Genomic DNA, 20,650 nt, shown 5'->3' with positions numbered 1-20,650 from the left:
AATTACTGGGTCATCAGGGGGTTATGAGGGACATTTATAAAACTAAAAATCCCACAAACCTTGAAGTGCACTTGAAAAGCTCACACAAGAAGGTTAACCTAGCTTACCTTGAAGAGCTCATCAGGGGGAGCACCCCCCCCCCCCCCCCTCCTTGAAGAGCTCCCCCACTTAACCAGCATCCCCAGAAAACAGCTAACCCCAGATAAGGCAGCGTGATGCGTCCCGAGACAACAGGACTGGGACATCTAAATAATTGTGTGAGTCAATCGCCTTCAAAAAGTTTATCAATTCACTTGAACCAAAATTAGGAACACCCGGTGCTGCAAGAGTTAATAGTCTCAATACCCAAGGATAAGCGGAAGAGCATGATTGATATGATGGAACTGGGATTTGGTTACACTTAATTTTTGCAAAACACAACTAAAACTATAACTGAAACTAATCAAAACTAAACTGAAATTAAGGATGTTCAGAAAATAAAAACTAGACTAAACTAGCGACTGATTGGTAAAAACTGATTACAACTGGTAAAAATTGAAAATCTGGAGTCGAAGCTAAATAAAAATAAAAACTAATGAAGATGGCAAAACGTTTAAAACCCTGGTGCAGAGATTGGCGAATCTGACCAGGAAATGTTATAAAATGGATTGTCGGAACAGCCAGCGTTAAAGTCACCTTTGACAGTCCAGACTAAGATGGCGTTGAACATCTTCAGGGCGGAAAAGGGTTGGTGTGACCAAGGTGTGGTTTTGCTTGTTGTATGTATATTTTGAGATCATATGGCTCTGGATGGACCAGTTACCAGGCCATGGAAGGAGGACAGACTCATTGACTGAGGAGAAGGAATTTTCTGGGATTGGAGATCCTCTGGGTGAGTGGTTGACTGAAAGCATGCATAAAATAAAATTTATCTGTTGTTATTGATTGGTAATAGATTGATAATTGGCCACATTTACAGCTGTATTGACTTGTTGTGGACGTAGTCGACTTCAGGTTTAAGCACTCTAATCAACAGGTTGAAAATAGTGACATTAAAGGAAGAGTATGCAGCGCCACCCTGTCAGACGCCAGTGACGGTGGAGCTCAGTGATGAATCAGGTGAGCTGCATTCATGGTTGACTCATAGCGGAGTTTCCCCTGCTGTGGTCAGTAAGGGGAGATCAGGGGGAAATAAGATTTAAAAGAGGCATTTATAAACGTTTATGTGTCAAGTGAAACGGGATAAAAGGGGGTGTTTTACTCTTATTTTGGCATCAGCTTTATTATTGCATCAGAATCATATAACTAGCATTGCATTAAACATTTATTGAAGTTTTTGACATTGTACTAACATTTGTGTTCCAGTGATTGTTATAACCGCAGGTTAATTTTCTATTTACAGGTGTCAGGATAATCATACGATCTTCTATTGCAGGTGTAACCATGATCATTTTCAGACATATTGCAGTTTGTTGCTCATTATAGAGTTGTGCTCAAGTTAATAAGGGTTAAAAGCTACAGTCAACGCGATGTTTGGCTGATCTATGGTGTGGAGTGACTTCGAGCATAGAGGGCCGCACGCGCTTACATAACATTGATATCATGTTATTCTTTGTGATTTTTATTCAATTATGTCTTTAAGCTAAGTTTTAAATAGTGGCAGTTAATTAAATGACATTCATTTAAGATTATATACTTGAGTCAGAGCATCATACGCAGATCAACTTAACAATCTGGGAAACCTTGTAGCTGCCTAACCTTTTCTTTGAATGTTCTAGCTCCGTTGATTTGACACATTGGAATGTGTCAAAAAAAGGGGGGGGGGGAAGTTGAGTTTTAACATCAAACAAGGATTATTTGAACATTTTTATAACTTCATTTGTGTCTTTAATAACTTAGGAATGGTAAAGCTTAAGCTAATAGCGGCCCGAGAAGTTTCCGGTCTTTTGTAGAGAATCAGTGAGAAGCATAAATCATTATTTCCATGTGTAAGCATCAATCATTGAAATGAACTGAATAGCGTTTAGAAGATTTGTTAATTTGTTTATCTTTTGTTAAAAAGAGTGGTTTCAATAAGTTTCAGACACACCTTGCAAATGTGCTTATGATGAGTTGGCACTCGGCCTTTTGAAGGTCATAAGCTTCGTTCGGCGTGATGGTCCGGACTGATAAAGTGTAGGAAATGCCTTGAGTGCAGAGGGCTAAATGCAAACACGCTTACACACACATAGGATATGATTAGAATAAGTCCCTGGGACATTCTGAATGTTTTAGACCAATTCTGAATCACTAGAAGGTCAGTAGATAACAACATTAGATTATTAGGGTTAGGAAGAGAGGTGTTTTGGTTTTCTGTCTCTTACAGAGAAAGGGACAGACACCAGACGAGGTCACAGATATGCGAGGATCCTCCGCAGCAGAGACAGACACAGTGACTGCCGAGACATCAACTGGGTCCAAGTGTCATGGCGTTTGGGCTCCAGCTAGTCACCACAAAAGGATGGATCCCATAAACACAGCAATAACCATGAAGGGGTTGGCGGAAATCCGGGAACACCAGACCAACGAAGTTCGAGAGGCTCTTGGGCAAAAAGGGGGACGCGTTCCTGATCTTTTTCTGGAGGATACACAGATCGTTGTTTGAAATCGGGGCAGAATAATCCCCTGATCTGTGCCACGACTGAAGGGTTGTCTAACCCCTGAGGTTGAAGAATGAAGAGCAGAGGATCACCCAACTGGAAGACACTGGTAGCTGCAGCAATAAAATAAAGGCTAAAAGCTCCTTGGACAGAGGTTCTAGTCTGAGTACGTCGGAAGGGTATAAGGTAGCACCAAAATAAAGCTGTGGGAGAACTGGGGAGTGTCATCTGTACCTGCTATTGTTGGAATAATAGTTTTTCTTGCATCTGAACTGCGCAAACACAGAGGTCATCTCACATATGGTTCGCCCCTCAGGGGGACAAAGGGCCTCAGGAGTGAGAAGAGATGAACCCGGCGACACTGGATTATAGGGTGTTGGTGAGCTCATTATTCTAACGAGCTCATCAGGGGGAATTGTTAGATTATAATATTATTTTATGCCATGTTATACCCCTAATTAAAGATTGTGAATTATTATGTAGTTTTAGTTTGCATCATTCTCCTGAATTAGAAGAAGATGATAACTATTGCATTTGTTAAACTGATTTGCATTACATTAGACTGCTGATTTATTGTGGATGAATGATATTGTTTTATGATGCATTATACTGCTGAGTTATAAGAAATACTGTTTGCAGAAAGTCATCACCTTATTGGTCTGATTAGAAGAGAACAGAACATACTGGAGTTTTCTGCCCCATCTCAGCAGGAGCAGATAAACGGGGAGCCAAGGTCGTAGCTTAGGTGCCGTGTGAGAGAAAGGATGTGAATGTTTAGGCTTTTATGATAAGGTGGAGGCACCAGAGGCTATAAGAGTTTGAGCAATGTGTAAAGGATACTGGCAAGTGGCTTTGGCACCAGAAGCGAGAGAGCTGACAGCCTTCAAAACTCCTTTTGGTATGTACCAATTTAAAGTCATGCCATTTGGGCTTCAAGGTGCACCAGCGACATTCCAACGATTAATGGACCATGTACTGAGAGATGTGTCAGCATTCTCTGCAGCATATCTGGATGACGTGGTGGTGAACAGCCAGTCCTGGGAAGAGCATGTCATTCACCTACAGAAGGTGCTACACTCCATCAGAATGGCTGGACTGACTATCAATCCCAAGAAGTGCTCCATAGCCAAGAGAGAAGTGGAGTACTTGGGCTTTGTAGTTGGCTCTGGGAAGATAAAGCCGCAGGTTGGAAAGATTGAAGCAATTCAGTCCTTCCCAGTTCCGACAACAAAAAGGAAGGTGATAGGTTTTCTGGGTCTAGTAGGCTGGTACCGGAAATTCATACCTTCTTTTGCAGAGCGATCCACTGTACTGAATGACCTCACAAAAGGCTCAGCCCCCAACAAAGTGCGTTGGACAGAAGACTGTGAGCAAGCATTCAGAGACCTCAAGGAAGCAGTTTGCACACATCCAGTTCTACACAGTCCAGACTTCAACAAGCCATTCATCTTGCAAACTGATGCTTCAGGAGTTGGCCTTGGTGCTGTCCTTCAGCAAGAGGTGGATGGTGAAAGAAGGCCTGTGGTGTTTCTGAGTCGGAAACTACTCGACAGGAAGACGAGGTATTCGACGGTGGAGAAAGAGTGCTTGGCCATGAAATGGGCTATTGAGGCCTTGAGGTATTATCTTCTGGGACGTCACTTCACTCTGGAGACTGATCATCGTCCCCTCCAGTGGTTGAACCGCATGAGGGATGCAAATGCCCGCATTGCAGGATGGTACTTGTCTTTGCAGCTTTATGACTTTACGGTCCAGTATAGGCCAGGGAAGTCAAATGTGGTTGCTGATTGTTTATCTAGGATGACAGAGGACTGAAGCACTTCGCGCTCAAGAGAGGGAGGAGGAAATGTAAGAGGACTCCTTACTGTATTTTTTTTTTTTTTTGTGCCTGTCCCGTTTGGCTCTTTTGCCATCAGAACTATTGTCTAAAGGCAAAGAAAGATGCCCAACGGATTTACTTTACCAAATTGACCATCCCAGCCTTGCCGTAATGGTCCATTTGATTCACCTTTTATTGTTCATTTCATTTTCACTTACTGAATACGGGACAGACTTGACTGTATTTATTTATATTATATGTATAGCACTTTAGAGCACACCTTTCACTTTATTAAAAGCACCTTATCAAGCAATTTATGAGCATTGCACTTTAAGCATGGATTTGCACACAAGAAGTTTAAATATTTATTGTCTATTTATTGGGAATTTTAAAATCAGTTGGTAGCCTTATTTCAGATCCTGCACAGCTGCTCCTCATCAAGGAATGTGGTGGTTGTCTGTCAGGAGAGAAGAATGGTGATTGAGATTGTGATTAAGGTTTACCAGTAAGGAAAACTAATGCAAACGTGTGTGTGAAATCTAGGGATAAAAGTGGTGCAAATAAGTGTTTGTAAGTTAATGATTACTCACCTTTCTTGCCTGTGTCCTCTTCAAGGTGTTTGGGCAAATGTTTCCCCTGGGGTCCAGACACCATTTAAAGGTTCCGGGAGAGACCATTGGTAAAGAGAGTGTGGTGAATCTTTTTGTGCTTGGGTTTCTGGGTTTTTATAATATTGGGTTTGGTGTAACATTAAGTGTGAAATATTTATTAATATGTAAATGTGGAAATGTATTTATGTATTTATTTATTCTAATTAATATATTGTATACTGTGGTGGAAGGTTGGGATTTAAGAATTTACCTGAGAGTGGAATAATGGTTAAGTCTGTGACAGCTGAACATATTTAAGGCTGCCAGTCGTCATTAGAGGTGGATTTTTTGTGCTGTGAAGAAGCTCGACAAGTTAATTGTTGTAAGGAGAGCCATATAGCAAATAAATACTTTGTTCCACTACACTTGCCTTGGTCTGTCTCACTGTGTTTCCAGCCGCTAAGGGCCGCCCTGTTACAAGGACAAACAGCAGCACATGTTCTCTAAATGTTTGCAGTCATTTTTAAATGACGCTGATACTACATGAGACATTTTCCACATTTATTGTCTTTGAACAGAGAATAATAAAGCCATCAAACATACACAGGCTTCTGCAAATACAAACTTCTGTGGTGCATTTGATGACCTGCAGAGGAGAACAAGTCGGGCTTTTCAGCCCTAACACAACAAGAACAGCTGTGGAACCATTGGCCATTTGCCATAGTGTAGCTGAGTCAAAACAGCCCAAGTGCTGAGAGGGAAAACATGATGATTTATGTAAAGTCATAACTGGCTGCAGCAGCTGAGCTTTGACCTGTGAGCTGCAGCTTAAGCTTCTTTTATGGTTCAGTGTTTAATGTTTAAACTGTTTATGGCTGCACACACACCCACAGTCAGGTTGTATACATATTGAAATATTATATACAGTGTGGCAGCTGACCTTTGACCTTTGACCTGCGAGCTTCAGACTCATTGCTGGTGTGAGGTGTTTAATACTATTGAAGCTTGCAGACACACCCACATCCTCTGATTTGTTCTCAGGGTTGTTCAGTGTGTCGGAGTTGGAGCAGAAACCTGCTGCAGGTTAATTATTGATCAAACAATATCACACAAGGTGCAGCAGCTGACCTTTGACCTGTGAGCTTCAGACTCATTGCTGGTGTGAAGTGTTTAATGTGACTTCAGCCTGCAGACACAGAGGACTGATGAAGCAGAAGATTGTCTCTGTTTCTACACAGACCTGGTCCAGACAGCAGAGCTGCAGAGGGAAGACGTTCATGGGAAGAAGCTGAGTAAGTGCAACGTCCTCTTTGAATCCTGGATCAGGAAGTGAAGCCGGGGAATATTTGGTGTTTCAATAAGGTTTCTGTCTTTGACTCAGTCTGCTGTCACTTTGTTTCAGAGAGAAAAAGAGATTTCAGATTAACTGCATTATATGCTGAGTAACTAAATGCTGCTAGTTTACTCTGACCTTTAACATCAGTTAACTTAGCTAGCAGAGCAGCTAGCAGTTAGAGTATGAACTCTGTGTCAGCAGTCAGCTTGGTCCTGGTGGTCACCTGGTTTCATGTTTGCTGATGATCCAGATGTGTCCACATAATTATTTATTTCTGTAAATGTAAAGACTTTACAGATAAACAACAGCAGCCCTCTGGCTGGACTCTAACCTGTGAGTTTCCTGTGACTGAAACCACAAGCTGACATTTTCCTTCTGAAGCAGCTGAATGGATGTTTAAGTTTACCTGCATACATGGTGCAAATAAACCCGCTTTGGATGGTTTGGAGGCGGAGCCCAAAGCAGGACAGGATTCTAATGTGATTGGTCACTTTGATGAGGTGGCTGGAACTCAGGTGGTCGAGCAGGTCACCTGCTAACCAGAAGGTTGGTGGTTTAATGCCAGTCTGCATGGTGTCCTGGTGAATGTTCGACAGGAAACACTTAGACACATGGAAAAAGTGCTTGTGTGAACGTACAAGTTGTGTAAAGCTTGTGTTTGAAAAATAAAGTTTATTTCTTATTATTTATTTTATAATAAAGTTTTTTCCTGTGCAGCAGTGGAAATACTGACAACTATAGCTGGATTATTTATTTGAACTCTTTTAAACCAGAGGTTTCAGACGCAGGTTCTGCAGCCTTTAATGGTAATAGTCAAAGTGTGATCGGTGAATTGTGAGCAGCAGAAAGGAGGAAAGCACTAATGCTGGCACAAGGGGCCACAAGCCAGTGTACTCCAAGTGCCAGCCTGGGTAAATGGGGAGTGTTGCATTAGTAAGGGCCTTCTGAACTAAAGCTTTACCAAATAAAATGCGTGGATCATAATGAATAAGACTGTCATGCTACTGATGGCTGAAAGAAAAGGAAGAGGAGGAAGGAGGCATGTTAGGAGTAGGGATGGGTATCGTTTAGGTTTTATCCGATACCGGTGCCAAACCGGTACTTTTGAAACAGTGCCTGTGCTTAATCGGTGCTCGAATCAGTGATTAAAGAATGGAGAACACAAACTTTGTCCAAAAACCTCTCATGTTTTTATTTTTAGCAGTCTCTTTTTTTCTGCAAAATGATAACCAAGTTAGCCTTTTCTGTTGATACAAGATACCTCCTTTGGTTGGAACCGGTGCTTAAAGAATGGAGAACACAAACTTTGTCCTGAAACCGCTCATGTTTTGTTGTTTTTTTTGTAAAAAGATAACAATGTTAGCCTTTTGTGCAGCTATAGGGCATATATGGTATCACTCTATCAAACAAGAAGACAGCAGCATGTAACTACAACGGTGTTTGCTTGTTCACCTTACATTAATGTAATAACGTGGTTAGCCTACTCAACGTAAATTACACACAAACAACATTAAGCTACACACGCAGAGAAGAACGGCTGCTGCTGCCGTCATCATCCTCATCATTTCTGCTCCTCTGGCAGGGCTAGGGGCCAGGACTCTCCTCTTCAGGTTCTTGGGGGATGTTGCTAACTCCGTGTCCGATAACAGGCACCACACCCGCAGTAGTTGTGCTCGGTGTGAGGTCTTGCAGGAAGCTATCAAATACGGTGCATTTCTCGGCTTTAAAAAAAAAACACTATGCGTCGCCGGGTGTTTCATGGTAAACAGACTGATTCTTATATAGCGCTTTTCTACTCTCCCAGAGTACTCAACATGCCACATTCACCCAATCACACCAGCACTTTATCTGTACTCAGTGCTTTCTAAGTACATTCACACTCCGAATGTGGAGAGCAAGTTGGGGTTAGTATCTTGCCCAAGGATACTTGGCACGAGGAGCCTGGGATCGAACCATCAGCCTTCCGACCAGTAGGTGACCAGCTCTAACTCCTGAGCTACAGCCTCCCTGTTTCACCAGATTCGAGGTGTTACCTCCTTTGCACAGTATCAGCTTAAAGCACTTGTTGCAGGCTGCTGAGTTTGCATCTTTTGCTGTGAAGTACAGCCAGACTTTGACCGCTTAGCCTTGGGCATTTTTAATCTGTCGCTCTGCTCTAAAAGAACATACGTACCGGGGCCCGCCTACTATCCTTGGAAAGGTAAAATGATTGGCTAGAATCCAAAGTGTATGACATCTCAGGAAAAAAAGCACCAAAATGTGCACTGCTTTTCAGTCTGGTTACTACCGTTTATGTCAGACCCGGTGCCATAATGACATCAGATACCGGTGCCCATCTGCAGTTAGGAGGCAATGGTAGAGAAGGAAAGACAGGAGATGGTAAATGGCCTGCATTTGTATAGCGCTTTTCTAGTCCATAGGACCCCAAAGCGCTTTACACTACATTCAGTCATCCACCCATTCACACACTGGCGATAGCAAGCTACATTGTAGCCACAGCTGCCCTGGGGCGCACTGACAGAGGCGAGGCTGCCGGACACAGGCGCCACCGGGCCCTCTGACCACCACCAGTAGGCAAACACGGGGTTAGTATCTTGCCCAAGGATATTTGGCATGCAGCCAGGGTGCAGCCTGGGATCGAACCACCGACCTTCTGATTAGTGGCTGACCTGCTCTGCCACCTGAGCTACAGCCACCCAGAGTGGAGGTGATGTATCTAAATGCATCTGAACAAAGCAGAAGTGCACACCAAACTCAACGGATAGTCAAATGTAGAATCACAGAACAGAACTGCAGGCTGAGTTTGGATGTTTGTCTTTCACACCTCTCTGTGTCTCACACACACAGTGACATCAGACACAGTCACACTCACTGTTCCATCTGCTTTGTGCACAAATTCATTACTTTCTTCCTTCAATGATCTACATACTACGTGCTGCCCAGTGAATACTTTGCAATGTATTCCATCCCCTTTCAAGGCAGAATTACCCAGTTTATTCCCCATTACAAGACAACAATCAGTCACACTCACACAGACCACGTCTGGCCCGCACTCGCTCACACGTGCGTTTACCCACCAATGAGAGCTCTATCCTCCTTACATATTGGTGGATAAACCAAACACTCAACGCCCTCAGCGGCAGAGGAAAAACCTCCTTTCGGTGGAGCAACCATCCTTAACCCTCCTTAAAAACTGGCGAAGAAACCAGACCTCCTTAGAATAATTAAAAAACTGGTGGGGAAACCAGACCTCCTTAAAAAAAATAAAGAAAAACCGGTGGAGAAACCAGGTAGCTTCTAAAACACCATCTGTTTTAGAAAACAAAACAGATGGTGAATTCTTTAGAGAATTTTCTAGAAATCTTTTTCTTTCAAAACAGAATTCAGAATATTGATCTTTGACATGGAAGCTGTTTCTACAGGATCCTGATGGACACTCAAAGCTTTCATAAAATGTTCTCATTAGTTGTTTGCAGCAGAATATCACCTGATGTGAACCAAAACAACAAAAGTGCTCTGCACATGTGTGTGAGACTACAGATTCTAGAATCAGAACTGCTGATTTCATTACTCTGAACTTTTAAAGGCAGGTTTTGTATCTGAGAGCAGGGACACTTGCTGTGTTCAGTGTGACTCGTCTCTGCAGAAGGTCAGGGCTCTGATAGTTGCAGTTAGCGGGTGACTTACTGGGCAGGTGGATCCTGAGTGTCTGTTGGAGTCAGGGTTCATTATGGTCCTGGTTGCTACTGGAAATAAAGAAACAAAAGGAGGGTGTGTTGTTCAGGAAGTACAGACTGTAGCTCAGCAGGTAGAATTACTAACTGGAAGGTTGGAGGTTTGATCCCTGGCTGCTCCAGTCTGCACGCCACGGTATCCTTGGGCAAGATGTGGAACCCCGACTTCCTCTCCGATGCATCCATCATAGTGTCATTGTTAGAAAAAGAAGTGCTTGTGTGAATGAAGCACGCTGTATAAAATGCTGTGACTGCTCATACAGAAAAGCAGCTCATAAGAACTGGTTCATTTTCCAGATAATTCCACTATTAAGACAACAGACATTTGGGAGGCTTTCTCTGAGAGTAACACTGAAAGTCTTGCTGCTCCTCCACAAAATGAACTTCAGATTAAAGACACAGCTCAGCTAAACACAACTCAAACTAATCTACACTATTTTCTTTATTACGCAGCATTTTTATAACTATTTCCAGATGTTTCTAAAGATGAAAACAGAATTAAACTCCAGCCTGATGCGTTTCTGAGGTTCCTGACTCTGACCGTCCCTCAAACGCCTCTCTGGGCGTTTCCTTCCGTCGCTTTTACTTTCGCTTTCGTGAATGTTGTGGCGCAGTTGATCGTCTTATTAAATTCAGTTCTTTGCATTCTTTTGGCGGCGAAGAAAAACTGGGCTCAAAGTGGTCAAACTCAAAAAATGATCTTTATTTTACATTCCCTGGAACGGAGAACTGTTAGGCGCTATCATGCACCCACAGCTCTGAAAAAAAAATCACAAGCTGCATGTGTATATATATTTCTGCTACGTCACATATAGTTTCGATCAAAACAACTCCTTACATAGTAGCAGTTGATGACAATGACAGCTGCAGAGTTTGTGTCTGATGTATTAAGTATGAAACACTGTTGGGTTAAAATCTGGTCAGAATGAATCCAGGTGCAGGTGTGTCAGTTTAGGACCACTGGACTAACATCCAAGTGCTCACAATATAAAGTGTATTCTGTAGTAACATCCTGGTGTTGCAGCAACAGTCCCACATGGAAACGTCAACAGTCAAACTCAAAATCTCTTTTTGTCAACAATAAAATGACAGCAGACCAATTTGAACAAAGTTGGTAAAATGCTTCAGAAATTAGTAAAATATTAAAAAGTGTCTGGATGCTCAATCATCCAGTAAATCCCCAAAAAGTTGATGCTGTTCATCTGGATGTTTTCAGCAGCATGGATCAGTGTGAGGACAGAGAGGAGGGAGTCCCTCCCTCTAAAAGCACTCTGTGTGGGGAACATGAGAGCCAGACCAAAGCTCAGAGGTGAGATGACCATCTCTAACTGTCCATGACTCTTCTCCATGTCACAGCTCAGCACTCACATCACTGCTCCATCATTATTCACACTCATACCTCTGTGTGTGTTGTTTTAAAGCCCAGAGCTGTGGGGCGTACCAGGCTCAGCTGGACATAACCCTGAAACTAATCCAGAGCCTGGACCTGAACCCAGCTGTGTTTCCTTAAAGAGCAACGAGTCGAAGGATGTTGGTGCAAACTTTAACAAAAGACTGTTATGTGACAAAGAGTAAGTACATTATTTTTATGAGATTGTTCATCATGTCTTTAATTTAATGTTTCCAGTTTTTCCTTCCTGTCTCATGAAGCTGTGACATTTATTGTTTTTCTTTTAGGATCAATAAGAGGCCAGAATCTCCTGGACCTGAACCCAGCTGTGTTTCCTTAAAGAGCAACGTGTCGAAGGATGCTGCTGTAAACTTTAAAGGCTGTTCTTCTGCTGCTGAGAGGTAATGTGTGTCTAGATGTTGTTCCTGACTCTGTATTTCTGAATAAATCCTCATGTTTAATATCAGCTCAGCTCTTTTTCACACACATTTCTATGTTGGTATGTGAAGCGGTGTGTGTTGGAGTGTTTCCACAAACACAGCAGTCAGAGTGGAAAGAGTGGATGTTGTAGGAGGTGTTTGTGTAGTGAAGAGGCTGAGTGTCTGTAGGACTCCAGCTGCTCCAGCAGGTGTCTCCTTTGTGCTTTGCTTCAAACACAGTGTAGGGAGGAGCTTCCACTCAGGTGTTTCAGGTGTTGCTGGATGGAGGAGGACAAATAGTTTGTCCCTTCAGTGACACTTCAGCAGCTCAATGTTCTGGGAGATGTTTGTCTTTATGAAGGTTTATGGATTCTTGTTCTTACTTTCGTGAAACTGAGCAATACATTTTCCATCTAACATTTAAAGTAAATTTCCAGGTGAATAAAAGATCTGCAGCTGCAGCCTCTGTGATGTTTCACAGTCTGAAAGTAACAAATTCAACCAGAGTTCAAACAAAGGCTTAATATACGTGTGTGTTTGATATAATGCCAACAAGTACAAATAGGTGTTCTTACAGGTCTTAATCACAGAGGTCTGATAAGTCTGGTGACTTTCACACTCAGCAATTTTGCTGCCTTTTATTTTATATTGGCCTTTTTAAAGCCCTTCAAAGTCTCCCACATTCATACAGAGCTTTTAACACCAAACTCCTTTACAGTCCTTCTCCTCTCACACACGATCACACGACTGATTTGTCTGCAGCAGCTGTGTTACTGCTAGTATTTTATTATGTGTGTAATCTCCTCATATTGTTCCTGTGGTTTAGTTTGACTTCCTTCTGCAAACTCAGCTGCTCTGTTGCTGATACACGTCTCCATGAATATGATTGATCAGATGCTGCCAACACCATGTGTTTCATGTGAGCGCTCAGCTGAAACCCTGGGTTGACTTATCGAGTTAATAACAAGCTTCACGTGACTGTGAATGCTAAAGTGAATCCAGATAAAGGAAAGAGACCCTGCTAATGTTGGACTCACTTCTTAGTGTAGATCCCAGGAGGAAGTTCAACATAGCCATTCTTTGTGCTAGCTCGACCAAACCTGAGACCACAGTGCAGGATAATGATCATCATCTGTCTCTGTCAAGGACATTTAAAATCCACAAATAACAAACATAATTATATTTGATCATTAAAAATGATGATTAAACAAAGTGTCAAACATACTTAAGTAGAAGGACTGATGTTTGTGTTAAAATACCCTCTTAAAGCTGAAATACTGATTCAGCTTCTTTACTCAAGTAAAGGTAAAAGAGTCCAGGCTCTGAAATGTACTCACAGTATTAAAGTAAAAACTCCATCTTTGAAGGAAATTTCTGCCAGTTTTTGTGCAAAGTTCCCTGAATTTCTACCTCCAACATTAATATGAGAAAATTATCTGAACTTTTATTCTAATGAATTTAATCAGCTTGAACATTTTGTAGCACAAAAGTAGAAAAAACCCAAAGGGAATCAAAAATAGCTCCGTTTGCTGTTGCCTGCATTGTAGATGGGCGGCTTTGCCTCAACACCTAAACAGGAAAATGAGTTTAGTCAAGTATTAAAGTGGGATTGAAGAGGTGAGGAAACCAGAGATCAGGTGTTGTGGTGCAGCATTAAGATAAGATGGGGCCTGATTATTTAAGACCTTGTATGCAGTGTTGGGTAAGTTACTTTAAAATAGTAACTTAATTACATTACTAGTTACTTCTCTCAAAAGTAACTCAGTTACTTCAAGTTACTCGTTATTTTCAAAGTAACTAGTTACTAGGGAAAGTAACTTTGGTTTTACTCAGAATTCTCTTGTTAATGTGTTGCTTCCATAACTTTGCCAGTCTTCTAGCTTGCTTACTTGCCACAGTGCACTGTGCCACCTACCAATAGAAAGGAAAAGATAATGTGCATATTTCCACGAGAGAAATCCCACGCCTGGACCGTCATTGACTGCTGCCATGATTCTAGCCTACGTCACAGCGTCATGTGCGCCTTTTACATCCAACACAAAAACTGCAGTCGTGGTGCTTTGATTGTACTCAGAACTTGGAAATTCTGCCTTCTGAATAGGAAGATGTAGGTAACACCAGACTGCAGATGAGCTGCTTACAGGGCTGGACTGGGACAAAAAATTGGTCCGGGTATTTTAACTAGAGACCGGCCCACCATTATACGAAAAACATAAAGCCTTTGAATGAAAACAAACGCTGTTGTGACAGTGATGTACACTGTTTTGATGGTATATATGCATCAATCTATCAATCGTTTGTTGTAAGATTCAGATAATTATTTTTTAAAAGCTAGACATTTTAAATGAGAATAAGAAAGAAAAGTATTTCCTTGTGCCCACCTCTCCCTGTTAATGCCCTACATGCCCCCCTGGCAACACTTTGCTAGATCCGCACCTGCACAGTTACCAGCTGTCAGCTACCTAAAAAAGGATCCTGGTGTTATTTGTCTCTCAGAAACAGTTCATAACTTCCCTTCAACTCATTCATGTCACCTAAAAGGTAAACCTGTTTCTCCATCACCTGTTCAGCTCTGATGATCCAGTAAGGACGTCTCCTGGTTTCATCTTCATGTTTCCCTCTCACCAGATAACCAAACCATATCATGACCAGCAGCTTTACAGCTGTGGCTCCATCAAACATCAGCTGATACTAGAAATTAATATTAAATAAATTCTAACAACAGCTGATCAAGCTTAAAAGTGCTGCTGTTGTTTACCGCGACATCGGCTGGTTTCCTCTTTCTGGCGCAAAGTGAGCGATAAACAAACAAGAGAGCCGATCAGCTGATCATTGATCAGTTTTCATGATTGAAGTAGAAACGGGAGAGGGAGGGGGGAGAATGAGAGAAGAAGAGGCAGCTGTGCAGCAAAGACACAGAATAACTCCAGCTTTGTGCCTTTTTCATTGTAGCTGAATTACGGGACAAACTGATCCTTTTCACCTCAATAAGAAACGCGTAATATTTTCTCTGAATACCAGACGGGACGGTTGGCAACTCTAATAACTTATGAACAAAATAAAGTTCAACATCATTAACTTCATAGCACCACCCAGCTGTATAGAAACTCCGTCATGCTAGCTAGCACGCAGTACGGAAAAAGTCAGAATAACGAAAATAAACTCCACCTAAACTTGGTTCATATCTGACCCAGAGAGACTGCAGGTCATAACTTCTTACCTGAAGTTCAGGTCACACTTGGACCGGCGGCAGCCGCCTCGGGTCTCTTTTCCTTCTGCGTCCCCTTTCCTTCATCCACCTGCTGCCCTCCACCACTTGCTAATGTTACTGAATCTGTGGAAGCTCCGCGATAGCCACCACACGAAGTAACGAGTAACGACCCTATCTAAATCTCAGTAACGACTAACGCGTTCCTGATTTTGGCATAATAACTAGTTACCGTGCTCGTTACCACAATAATAACGTAGTTACTGTAACGCGTTACTTAACTCATTCACTGCCAGCCATTGGCAGTGAATGAGTTAAACCCATTGACTCATGCACTGCAATTGACGGCTATAGATGTCAATGGCAGTGAATGAGTTAATAACGCGTTAGTCCCAACACTGCTTGTATGTGAGGAGCAGGATTTTGAATTCTGGATTTAACAGGAAGTCAATGAAGGGAAGCCAAAACAGGAGAAATCTGCTCTCTCTTTCTAGTCCCTGTCAGGACTCTTGCTGCAGCATTTTGGATCAGCTGAAGGCTTTTCAGGGAGTTTTTAGGACATCCTGATAATAATGAATTACAGTCGTCCAGCCTGGAAGTAATAAATGCATGAACTAGTTTTTCAGCGTCACTCTTTTTAGCGTTTTTTAACAACAAGCTTCTATCTATTAGGGCTCTTGTCTCGCCGACTGCTGCCTCAGATCAGAGTCTTTCTCCTGTGTGCTCAGCTGTCTTAGAGCAGTTTGATCCCGTCTCCCTTAATGACTTGACTGCAGTAGTTTGTAACCTAAGACTGCCCCTCTGATTGTCTCCCCCCAACTACTCTTTCAAGGATTGTCAGGTTGGAGATTGGCCTATAATTAGCTAAGACAGCTGGGTCTAGGGATGCTTTTTAAGTAAAGGTTTAACTACAGCCAGCTAGCGATGGGTACCGTTTAGATTTGAAAACCTGCTAAATCAGAATCAGTTGCTGATGACGGCTTTTTTCTTTTACATTAATCACGTATAATCTTAACTCAAAGTGAACATAGACTTGATTGCTCAGATCAGCCAATTCAAAATGCTAATTCAATCAACTCTGAGTTCATGGCTAGACTCAGTTTGTTGGCCCTGCACCTTAAAACTATTCCCTGTTTGTCTCTCGTGTTTTTTGGATATTGTTTTCACATCTTATGTCACGGCTAGCGGGGCGAGCCATGTTGAATTTAATAAAGGACCCAAGATGCCAACACTGCTGTGAAGTGAGTGAGCTTTATTGAAACGGTGAAGTGCAGTGGAGATGGCCTGTGCAGAAGCTAAGATAACCTCTACTGAAAAACTAAAAAACTAACCTGAAACCTTAAACGGAGACACGGGGAGACAACACAGACGAACCAGCAACAAGCAGGAGAAAACAAAGGGCTCATATACACAAAAGAGAAATCAGGGAATGAGAAAAGGGAGACACAGCAGGATTCATTGGACATAACCAGACAAGGGGAAGCAAAAGTAGACACACTAACATAGGACATGGCACTGTCAAAATAAAACAGGAAGTGAACACAGAGACACAATACTAACACAGTACAGAGGGAACACAGAAACCAAAACCTCAGAACTAGAAAACCTTAATCAGAATGAAATTGTAACAAAAGACAATAACAATCAAAACAAAACCACTGAGTCCACAGACTCGGGACATACATCGGCTCAAACTGTGGTCATAAATATTTTGTACTTGTAAATCAGACTGTGTAGTTGTGAACTGAGTTTTGTAACATTGTAAAACAAAATATCTGGAAAGTTCATGTTTTTGCGTTCATTGATTTGTGTGTGTAAAAATGTAAAAATGTAATAAATGTAAGAAACATTAGAACTACTTTTGCTGACACAAAGTTTGGCGAGCACTGCAAGTTGTCCCTTTAAACCAGTCACTGATATAAAGAGAGCACCTTGTTCCAGGGCATCTGAGCATGGAGGGAAAGCTTTATGCAGGAGATGGTAAGAGCTGTTGGGACTAAAGAAACTGAGCAGAAAACTACAGACATCTGGAAACTGAGTTGTTAATTCTCAGTGGGATCAGCAGGACTAGCAAAGCTTCACCATGACAGTCATCTGATTGACTGAACCCATCCAAACATCACTTCATGGACCTTTAGCTTGTGTCTGTGTGTGGACAGACATAACATGAGCTAATTATACATTACTCCTCCACAGAGTGGACCAGCAGAGAGCAGAGGTTTCCACTGGTCAGTCTGCACAGCAACATCAAACACACCTGGACTCTGTGGTTATGGTTTGTAGTACTACGTTTACATTTGTTCTTTTCAGTCACCTCTATGCTGCACTTTGTGGACCAGAGGATTGTCAGTGTGTCCAACATAAGTCAGAGTTTGGGCTCCATGATTTCAGTCAGATTGGGGTGACTGTAGCTCAGGAGGGGAGCAGGTCAGCTACTAGTCAGAAGGTTTGTGAATCAAACCCTGGCTGGCAAATGTACTGGGTAACGTACTAAACCCAAGCTGCCCTCTGATGCATCCATCAGAGTGTGAAAGAAAGTATTTAAGCATAGAACAATGTGCTTGGTTGAATGAGGCATGTTGTATAAAAAGCTTTGTGTGCACAGAGTATCAAAGAGAGCTATATAAGAACCAGTCCATTTACCACTGGGTAATTCATATAGTCTTCTTTTCCAGCGGCTGGAGGACAACATCACCATGTTTGTGAAGAACGAGCTGAAGAAGATCCAGAAGCTTCTGAGTCCAGATCACCCAGAAACTTTAAAGAGCCAGATGGAGGATGAGGAGATGTTTGAAGGAGAGGATGAAGATGAAAGAAAGAGCTGCAGAGAAGCATTTCTGAAGATCACACTCCACTTCTTGAGGAGACTTAAGCAGCAAGAGATGGCTGACCATCTGCAGAGCAGTAAGAGAATTTCTCTAAAGACTGAATATTGATCTTTCCTAATAGCTCAAGAAATGGACCAATAGACATTCATCCTTTCAGGGTACTGAAAGGCTATGATATTTATTATATAATATTTGTTTCTGAATTTCTTACCTTCAGAAATATTTGCTCCACTCTGTAAACGAGAACTTAAAGCCCAACTGAAGAAGAAGTTCCAGTGTGTGTTTGAGGGCATCGCTAAAGCAGGAAGCCCAACCCTCCTGAATCAGATCTACACAGAGCTCTACATCACAGAGGGAGGGACTGCAGAGGTCAATGAGGAACATGAGGTCAGACAGATTGAAACAGCATCCAGGAAACCAGACAGACCAGAAACAACAATCAGACAAGAAGACATCTTTAAAGCCTCACCAGGAAGAGACGAACCAATCAGAACAGTGCTGACAAAGGGAGTGGCTGGCATTGGGAAAACAGTCTTAACACAGAAATACAGCCTGGACTGGGCTGAAGACAAAGCCAACCAGGACATCCAGTTCATATTTCCATTCACTTTCAGAGAGCTGAATGTGCTGAAAGAAGAAAAGTTCAGCTTGGTGGAACTTGTTCATCACTTCTTTAATCAAACTAACGAATCAGGAATCTGCAGGCTTGAAGACTTCCAGGTTGTGTTCATACTTGATGGTCTGGATGAGTGTCGACTTAATTTGGACTTCAACAAAACTAAAATCCTGACTGAAACCAGAAAGTCCACCTCATTGGATGAGCTGCTGACAAACCTCATCAGAGGGAACCTGCTCCCTTCTGCTCGCCTTTGGATAACAACACGACCTGCAGCAGCCAATCAGATCCCTCTTCAGTGTGTCGACATGGTGACAGAGGTCAGAGGGTTCACTGACCCACAGAAGGAGGAGTACTTCAGGAAGAGATTCAGAGATGAGGAGCAGGCCAGCAAGACCATCTCCCACATCAAGAAAGCTCGAAGCCTCCACATCATGTGTCACATCCCAGTCTTCTGCTGGATCACTGCTACAGTTCTGGAGGATGTGCTGGAAACCAGAGAGGGAGGAGAGCTGCCCAACACCCTGACTGAGATGTACATCCACTTCCTGGTGGTTCAGGCCAAAGTCAAGAGGATCAAATATGATGGAGGAGCTGAGACAGATCCACACTGGAGTCCAGAGAGCAGGAAGATGATTGAGTCACTGGGAAAACTGGCTTTTGATCAGCTGCAGAAAGGAAACCTGATCTTCTATGAACCAGACCTGACAGAGTGTGGCATCGATATCAGAGCAGCCTCAGTGTACTCAGGAGTGTTCACACAGATCTTTAAAGAGGAGAAACAACTGTACCAGGACAAGGTGTTCTGCTTTGTTCATCTCAGTGTTCAGGAGTTTCTGGCTGCTCTTCATGTCCACCTGACCTTCATCAACTCTGGACTCAATCTGCTGGAAGAGCAAGAAACAACTTGGAAGGTGTTTCAAACAAGAAAATCTTCAAAGAAATACTTCTACCAGTGTGCTGTGGACAAGGCCTTACAGAGCCCCAATGGACACCTGGACTTGTTCCTTCGTTTTCTCTTGGGTCTGAAGACTAATCAAACTCGTTTGCAAGGCCTGATGACACAAACAGGAAGTAGCTCAAAGACCAATCAAGAAGCAGTTCAGTACATCAAGAAGAAGCTCAGTGAGAATCTGTCTGCAGAGAAAAGCATCAATCTGTTTCACTGTCTGAATGAACTGAATGATCGTTCTCTAGTGGAGGAGATCCAACAGTCCCTGAGTTCAGGACGTCTCTCCACAGATAAACTGTCTCCTGCTCAGTGGTCAGCTCTGGTCTTCATCTTACTGTCATCAGAAAAAGATCTGGATGTGTTTGACCTGAAGAAATACTTTGCTTCAGAGGAGGCTCTTCTGAGGCTGCTGCCAGTGGTCAAAGCCTCTAAAAAAGCTCTGTAAGTTATAAAGTTTTTATTATTTAATTTGGTTGGTATGTTATGGAAAACACACTGCCATGAACCTCTGTTTTGTTTTTGTCAAAATCACTGTAATATAATCACTGTACCTTTATATACATGTGACTTGTATTAATGCTGCTGCCCTCTTGTGGCTAAAGTGTAATTATGTTATTGTTATTAGGGAGGATTTGAGAGTAAGGCTACGTTCACACTGCAGGCGAAAGCGCATCAAATCCGATTTTTCTGACCTTTATAAATCTGACTTTTTTGACCCTATGCGACCCATATCCGATCATGCTATGACAGTGTGAACGTCGCGAATCCGATATTTTCAAATCCGACCTGGGTCACTTTCGTATGTGGTACTGAATCCGATACATATCCGATGTTTTAGAAAGTGACTGCTGTTTGAACGGTCATGTCGCATTAAATCCGTCTTTTACGTCACCAACACAAGACAGACGCCAATTATCAGCGCCCGATAAGACATCGCGAACGCTTCCTGGCCATCCCGTGTAGATGTCAGTGAAACTGTTGGGAAGACAACGTTGGAGAAACGTGAACATTTTATTTGTACTGTATAATCTACAGATTCTGAGAGAAATCTGCAGCTATCCTTTGAAGCACCGCTCCTCTAAAACAGCAATAAGGATCATTATTAGGTTATCTACATTATTATGTAAATAACAAAATAAC

At 42.4% G+C, this 20,650-nt stretch overlaps 2 protein-coding genes and 1 pseudogene across 4 annotated transcripts in view; all 3 read left to right on the top strand.

Moving 5' to 3' along the window:
- Positions 1 to 20,650, top strand: part of LOC146577658 (carboxy-terminal kinesin 2-like) — a 372,043-nt pseudogene that overhangs the window by 96,641 nt on the left and 254,752 nt on the right.
- LOC146577666 (protein NLRC3-like) overlaps positions 1 to 20,650 on the top strand; it is a 90,569-nt gene that overhangs the window by 64,971 nt on the left and 4,948 nt on the right. For 2 of the 3 annotated variants that reach the window (XM_085268235.1, XM_085268234.1), the window contains exons 1-2: positions 17,811 to 18,018; positions 18,160 to 19,951. The exons of the other annotated variant lie outside the window; for it this stretch is intronic. In XM_085268235.1, coding sequence (XP_085124361.1) covers positions 17,811 to 18,018; positions 18,160 to 19,951 — 2,000 coding nt within the window. Of the gene's footprint in view, positions 1 to 17,810; positions 18,019 to 18,159; positions 19,952 to 20,650 lie in introns of those variants that run through there. 3 annotated transcript variants of the gene reach the window in all.
- The window catches only part of LOC146577664 (protein NLRC3-like), a 73,055-nt gene continuing 64,028 nt past the window's right edge, over positions 11,624 to 20,650 (top strand). Inside the window, exons 1-2 of the mRNA XM_085268346.1 lie at positions 11,624 to 11,668; positions 11,775 to 11,888. The gene's annotated coding sequence lies outside the window, so the exon portion shown is untranslated. The remainder of the gene's footprint in view (positions 11,669 to 11,774; positions 11,889 to 20,650) is intronic.

This window comes from Mchenga conophoros, linkage group LG3 (genome assembly GCF_057382185.1).
Source record: "Mchenga conophoros isolate Kocher_MC1m ecotype Shallow Benthic linkage group LG3, M_conophoros_male_GT1.1, whole genome shotgun sequence".
NCBI classification, from domain to species: Eukaryota; Metazoa; Chordata; class Actinopteri; order Cichliformes; family Cichlidae; genus Mchenga; species Mchenga conophoros.
Note: the sequence above shows the minus strand (reverse complement) of the source record. Positions and strands in the feature narration are given on the sequence as shown.